General features: G+C 35.8%; 2 protein-coding genes across 2 annotated transcripts in view; both read right to left on the reverse strand.

The window, feature by feature from the left end:
* Positions 1-647: 647 nt before the first annotated feature.
* On the reverse strand, positions 648-1556 carry LOC107663280 (cysteine-rich protein 2-like). Its single transcript, XM_016453458.1, has 2 exons — positions 1410-1556; positions 648-1139 (listed from the first exon to the last, which is right to left on the reverse strand). Exons 1-2 carry the CDS (start codon positions 1524-1526, stop codon positions 1005-1007), a joined length of 252 nt encoding a protein of 83 aa, XP_016308944.1. The 5' UTR covers positions 1527-1556; the 3' UTR covers positions 648-1004.
* A 4703-nt stretch (positions 1557-6259) lies between these two features.
* Positions 6260-7311, reverse strand: part of LOC107663266 (cysteine-rich protein 2-like) — a 10343-nt gene continuing 9291 nt past the window's right edge. The window contains exons 5-6 of the mRNA XM_016453446.1: positions 6616-6710; positions 6260-6334 (exon numbers count right to left, since the gene is read on the reverse strand). Coding sequence (XP_016308932.1) covers positions 6260-6334; positions 6616-6710 — 170 coding nt within the window. The remainder of the gene's footprint in view (positions 6335-6615; positions 6711-7311) is intronic.

A 7311-nucleotide genomic window follows, 5' to 3' on the forward strand; every position in this document is an offset into this window, starting at 1 on the left:
ATTTCCTCATTACATAACTAAATCATTTATTTGACTGAATCCTTCAGGCAAAATGGGATGGGATATAACTCGTTCCTGGGCCGTCTGGGAGTGTGTTTGGCTCCTCTAGTCCTGCTATTAGACAGTTTTTGGGGCCACTTCTCTCAGACCATCCTGTGTTCTGTGGCACTCATTGCTTCGGTGGTGGCCTGGCAGTTACCTGAGACACGAGACAGGTGTCTGCCTGAGACTATAGAGGATGTCGAGGGTACCGGGTAAGTCATAACCTACTGTATAGTATTTTGTTAAGGCAACTATAGAAGACTTGTATTAACACACTGCTGAACACTATACTTGAGTAATTCTATTGAGTCAAGGAAGTAATATTGGGACCAAAACAGATGTAGGTGTGTTTAATCTAAAAGAATCTGGAAAGTTTATATTGTGTTTTCATTAACCAAGTCATTTTTTTATCATATTGAATAGGAAAAATCTCATTTATCATGACAAGCAGGAGGATGAGGAGAAAATGACAACAACTGAAACCAATGAGGACCACTGAGATTGTGTGCACATTCAATCCTAAATTCAACCAAAGTTGTTTAGTGTCCTGTTCAGATCCCAGAAGAGTAAATGCACGCAAAAAACTTGAAAGAACAATTCCAAAGTTCTTTTAAAATATGTTTTATTAGTTACACAAGGATTTACAACTTTCTCCAGTGCCATGTAATAATTACAGATATTTTCTAAGAATGGAGGCGTGAATGAATAAATGGAAATTGTGAGTTTGTTTGTGAAAAACAGTAAAATGAGAGAGAAAGAGCCTATGTATGTGTGCATGTTTAAGTGACTTTTGTATTACTTTTTTATTAGATGCCAGTGGCCATTTCTGATGATCAGACTACATGCAACGACATTTGCATATATCTATGTGAAAATAAATCTTTACAACTTACAATTTGTTTTTAATATGTAAAAAATATTTCTGAAACAAATAATTAAAAAAAAGAGCTTTTCTTCGTGACTTAATGTTCGCTTGGCATTTCATTCTCTGCATTTTCTTTCTCGTAAATGTAACAGCCCACCTTTCCAATGTTCACACCTTTTGGTCCAAACAGGTACCCGTAGCAGGGCACATGGCAGTATGGACTGCCCTCATGCTGCAGAAAATAGAGAAAATACTGCACATTATTAAGGAGTCTGAAGCAATCATCATGGTAGATATTCTACAAATATATCATTTACATTATATATAGGATTTACATTTCAGATTTAGCTACTGTTTTAATTGTAATTTAATATTTAAAACCCAAAAAAACAATAATTCAAAAATGCATTTGTAAACATCTCTATCAGAGTAGGCAAAGACGTAGTAATTGCATATTGTGCTTTAATAGAAGTAGTAGGTTGTATGACACATTTGTAAGTACCTCTGCATGGCCACCAGGGGTCAGTGTTTTCTTGCACCTCACACAGCGAAGACAAGGCCTGTGCCAGTTGCGACCCAGTGACATCACCTTCTCAGCTGCAGCATTAGACCATGACATCACATTACATCACATTAATACAACACTGTTTTTAATGGTTATCTATAAAGAATAATATGAAATGTATATTCAGAAAATTAACAAAAAAGTATTTATTTTAAAATAATTTGATATAAAACATGGAATATATAAAATATAAATACATCATTTAATTATACAATTTTACATTTAATTTATAACTTGACTGTGTATGGCTAAAAAATAACTAAAAAGTTTTTAAATGTTACACTTAAGTCTAAACTATGAGTAACTATCATCAACAATAACTTATCTTTGACTTTCACCTTAAAGGGGTGCAGTCTAACGTGTTAATGCTTCGTTTGTTTTAAAAACGCATTATTTTTCACATAATTTACCTTTATTCCACACCGCTCTGTCCCTTCTCTGAGAAACTCGCTGATCATTTCCTGCTTTTATGAAGCCCCGCCCTCAGAAATAGGTGATTGGTTAGCTAGCCCAGTGTGTTGTGATTGGCTAAACCGCCTCTAGTGCGCCTAATCTAATCGTCCCGCCCCTCACCTCTGCTGCATGTCTTGAAACCTGTTCATTAATCAGTAATCTGGAATCTTGCCCTAGCGCTTCTCAAAAAAGTGATAAAATGCAGAATGTATGTGTTTATGTCTGTGGAGAAGGATATGAATAAAACGATTTTTTTCTTTGAGCCTATGCACACAATGTAAAGTGACAAAGGCCTTAACTTTGATTTAATCCTCTTGATACACAAGTTTTGTGAACCACAAATCCTTGTGAACCACAATGGGCATGGTGGATAACAGCTGTCTGAAAGGTTTTCTAAGCCCAGATCAGTGCTGATGTTTGTGATTCAATGAAAACGAAAAAGTTAATCTGTACAAATGACCATACAAACAACCCAATCTGTCAGCATCACCTATGAATGTGTTTCTGCTTTTCTACTCTTTCTCTAAATTAATCTGTAGGCATTTAGATGGCATCTTTTGCTAGTTTGTGTCAAACATTTATGACAAATAAACTGTTCTAGTTTTATCTAAGAAAATCCTTCTTAACACTAGCAAAAAACTCAACGTGACAACTCTGACAAAAGATGTCGTTTTATTACATAAACAAACTGAGCTTGCCTTTTTTCAGCAACTCCAGAAATCAAGTCCCTATAAAATATCTACCAATAGAAAATTGGTCCAAAAAGACTGAAATGGTTTATAATATATTTATGTTTGAGCAAATCATGTTTACTAGCCAAAGAGTGTGTGACAAGATATCATCTGTAAAGTAAGAAAAGGTGTCAATGTCCATGTGCATTAACCACATGAACTGCACAGATGGCGAGACACTCTTTTACCAGCATTAACAACCAAATCACAAATCATTCACCCCTGCTGACAAGCTACTATGGGTAGCAGATTGTCTGAAGATGTGGACACACACACACATTAAACACAGACATACAACCACAGCACTTTTTTTAATGACCAAAGTACAAGATGCATCTGACTTCCAGTTAACCTTATCCTTTGTTATCCCATAAAAACTCACCACATAAACCAGGGATTTTGTAGGAAGACACTGAGGAAATTCTGTGTATTAACAAAAACCATGAAGTTTGAAGATCTAATTACGGAGATCAATGGCTTCGGCAGGTTTCAGAAGATGATTCTTTGCATCAGTTTAGTAGGACCATTCACTTTACCGTGTCACTTTCTATTAAGCAACTTTATCGCCGCCATCCCATCTCACAACTGTGATATCAGTTCTCTGGATGCCGAGGGAATCTTTGGGAATCTGAGTCGGGAGCAGAAACTGACTGTCAGTATTCCAGCACAAGATGATGGGACTCCTGCTTCTTGTCACATGTTCTCTTATCCTCAGTTTCATCTGTTGACAAACTCCTCCAGCAGCTCAGAACTTCCAGTAGTCCAGTGCCAGAATGGATGGGAGTATGACAACAGCACGTTCATCAGCACTCTCGCCACACAGGTGAGATTTCAGTGAAGAAGGTGCTGCACTTTATAAACCATGTTGTTGACCCTTTCTTGCTAGGATGGGCCTGTGTGCTGAAAAATCCAACTTCAACTCCAAATCATTTGAGGATTGCCTTAAACCATTTAAGTAAAAAAACAAAAAAAACAAAACTATATTTACATAATGTTCCTGTCGCTCAGTGGTAGAGCATTGCGTTAGCAGCGCAAAAGGTCGTGGGTTCAATTCCCAGGGAACACACATACTGATAAAAAATGTATAGCCTGAATTAGGGCTGGACAATAATTCAATATCAATATGTATCGCGATATTCATACTCGTTATCCTGGTTAATGCACGTTTCAATCTATAAGAATAATCAGCCTACACTACCAGTCAAAGGTTTTTGCACGGCAAGATTTTTAATGTTTCTTAAAGAATTATCTTCTGATTATTCTGATTTGCTGATTATCAATATTTAAAACAGTTGAGTACATTTTTTCAGGATTTCATCTGTTGTGGCCGTTCTTGGCCGTTTTTATGAGGCTTTTTTAATAGTGTTCATATCGATATCGGAATTATATCGTATCGACCGAAATTAAGAAATATATCGTGATATAAATTTTGGCATTATCGTCCAGCCCTAACCTGAATGCACTGCAAGTCGCTTTGGATAAAAGCGTCTGCTAAATGCATAAATATAAAACTATATTTATGAGTTCTGTAAACTTTTTCATTTCAATCACTGTAAACTATATTCAAATGCATTGTTTAGCTAAATCTTGAACCCTAAAATGAAACGGAAAATGAACTCAAGCAAGTCTCTAGCAGTTAATTAGCTAGCAATTCTGTGCATTGCAATAAAAAACATCACTGCATGTGCAGAGTTATAGCTTTTCAAATAAAGTAACAGTTTTTCAGTCACTGGATCATTCTCAACATAAACCCTAAATTCTACTCTTCAGCACAATAGTAACCCCCCAAAAGTCCAACATTACAAAAACTTAAAAATACCAAAACTGGAAATGAACTAGAACTCCGCCGTCCAAATTCGGTTCAAACTAATTATTTACTTCATTTAGTAAATTTCACTATTAGGTTTTACAGTGTCGGTAAATATGTCCTCCCTTTCACATCAAAAAAAAAACAAAAAAAAGGAAGTTAGTTGGGAATTTTGAGTTGTGATATGACAAGTTGTCATATGAAAGTTTGAAGGTTCAAGACCTTCGGATAAAAATGTCACGATAAAACTAGTGATATATTTCATCCACATCTAGTTTTGAAAATTCATGAAGCAGTTCATTACAATTCCTTGAAGGGGAGATAACACACAGTTTCACCCAATCTCATGTTAATCTTGAGTACCTATATAGTACTGCATCCTTTATATTAGGGCTGTGCGATATTGAAGAAAAATGCGATATGCGATACCTTGTTAAAAATGCGATATTCGATATGCGATATGATATTGCTTAAAGTGTGTAAAATCAATTTAAATGATATTTTAAAATATTTAAAAATGAAAATTATATAACCAATTTGTTTCACATTCTTTCTTGGAAAAGAAAGAATCACTACAACTTCTGAAAGTGACCAGCAGTGTTTTAGCATTACATAAAAAGTAATGTCACAAATCAGAAAATGTAATTTAACTTCAATGTGAACATACAAACAAAAAAATTAATGACACTTATTTTATTCCCCATAATGTACTGTGTGCATTAAAATCCCCACATACTACTATTTTGCCCTGCATTGATCCGCAAACTAATTCCAACATAGCAGTACTTAATCTATTGCAAGGGTTTTAACATTTTTTTATACTGTTTTCCCCTGACCATACTTCAATTACAACAGATTCATGTTCTTTCCCTTTACTAATAAGTTTATATCTTACCCCACTTTTAACAAAAGTTGCTACACCTCCACCTTTTCCTGTTTCTCTATCTCTCCTAATTGAAGTATATCCATACAATACAAAGTCCAACTGTGGTTTTAACCATGTTTCTTGCACACATACTACATGAGGTCTATCTGCTAAATCTGAGACAAAACTCTTGAATTCCTGTCCATTTGCTATAAGGCTCCTGGAGTTCCATTGCAATATAGCTAATATCATAAAGAGCCACCAACCCATGTCTGCGAGCTTGTGCTTCCTGCCACTATCATTTCTTCCACTACCTCACAGCTAAGCCCTTTTATTCCTAAATACTTTTCCGCTGATTTAACTATTATTTTGATCTTTTCTGTCGTCCGGTCTGTCTGTGCCGAGCAGTTTATCACCTCAACCATAAACAACACAAATTCATTTTTGCCCATAACTAACAAATCCTTCTTTGCCTCAATTTTCTCACACTTCCCACAAGACCTACTTTTATTTTCTTTGAGTTCTGGTTTATAGGCTTCCTTAGACACTTTCTTTACAGCTTCTGCATATGTTATTCCTTGCAGCGATCTCACTCGCTGCACCTCCATTGCCCTCTTGCTAGCTTCACATCCACGGTAGGCTGTTCATGATCACTTTATATTCTTCTTCTTGTTGTTTACTTGCTATTGCCATACTTTGTTTACTATCTGTTTCATCTATATTAGATGTTACTTTCTCCTTTTTTTCCGTTTTCTTGATCGTATTACATTCCAAACACTCCTATCTCTCCCGCCTTCTTCTTCAAATCCCATCTCACTTCCTGTCTCCTCACTTCCTTCCGCCATCTCCTGCCCAGTCACAGTCTAGCTGTTGCCAACCGCCGTCCCATCCGGCGGCGGGCCCTGGAGTCAGGGGAGAACGGCTTGTAAAACTAGTCTGGGTTAAGACATAGCTTTTGAAACTTTTTATTCACTGCATTTATCTCATTTGCTTTAGTGCCCTCATGCTGCAGAAAATAGAGAAAATACTGCACATTATTAGGGAGTCTGAAGCAATGATAAAGCAATCATCATGGTAGATATTCTACAAATATATCATTTACATTATATATAGGATTTACATTTCAGATTTAGCTACTGTTTTAATTGTAATTTAATATTTAAAACCCAAAAAAACAATAATTCAAAAATGCATTTGTAAACATCTCTATCAGAGTAGGCAAAGACGTAGTAATTGCATATTGTGCTTTAATAGAAGTAGTAGGTTGTATGACACATTTGTAAGTACCTCTGCATGGCCACCAGGGGTCAGTGTTTTCTTGCACCTCACACAGCGAAGACAAGGCCTGTGCCAGTTGCGACCCAGTGACATCACCTTCTCAGCTGCAGCATTAGACCATGACATCACATTACATCACATTAATACAACACTGTTTTTAATGGTTATCTATATATAAAGAATAATATAAAATGTATATTCAGAAAATTAACAAAAAATTATTTATTTTAAAATAATTTGATATAAAACATGGAATATATAAAATATAAATACATAATTTAATTATACAATTTTACATTTAATTTATAACTTGACTGTGTATGGCTAGAAAATAACTACAATTTTTTTAAATGTTACACTTAAGTCTAAACTACGAGTAACTATCATCAACAATAACTTATCTTTGACTTTCACCTTAAAGGGGTGCAGTCTAACATGTGTTAATGCTTCGTTTGTTTTAAAAACGCATTATTTTTCACATAATTTACCTTTATTCCACACCGCTCTGTCCCTTCTCTGAGAAACGGGCTGATCATTTCCTTCTTTTATGAAGCCCCTCCCTCAGAAATAGGCGATGGGCTCTGATTGGTTAGCTAGCCCAGAGTGATGTGATTGGCTAAACCACCTCTAGTGCGTGTCTAAATGTCCCGCCCCTCACCTCAGCGGCATGTGCTCCGGTTGTATTGTAAACAAAGGCGTCGTTAA

The sequence above is a fragment of the Sinocyclocheilus anshuiensis genome, unplaced genomic scaffold (assembly GCF_001515605.1).
Source record: "Sinocyclocheilus anshuiensis isolate Anshui unplaced genomic scaffold, SAMN03320099.WGS_v1.1 scaffold1719, whole genome shotgun sequence".
Taxonomy (NCBI): Eukaryota; Metazoa; Chordata; class Actinopteri; order Cypriniformes; family Cyprinidae; genus Sinocyclocheilus; species Sinocyclocheilus anshuiensis.

Excerpts from the sequence above, each read along its gene's own strand:
- LOC107663280 (XM_016453458.1), bottom strand. The coding sequence starts at position 1,526 with ATGTCATGGTCTAATGCTGCAGCTGAGAAGGTGATGTCACTGGGTCGC. Across the intron at positions 1,140-1,409 it reads CCCCTGGTGGCCATGCAGAG|CATGAGGGCAGTCCATACTG; the intron begins GTACTTACAAAT and ends TATTTTCTGCAG.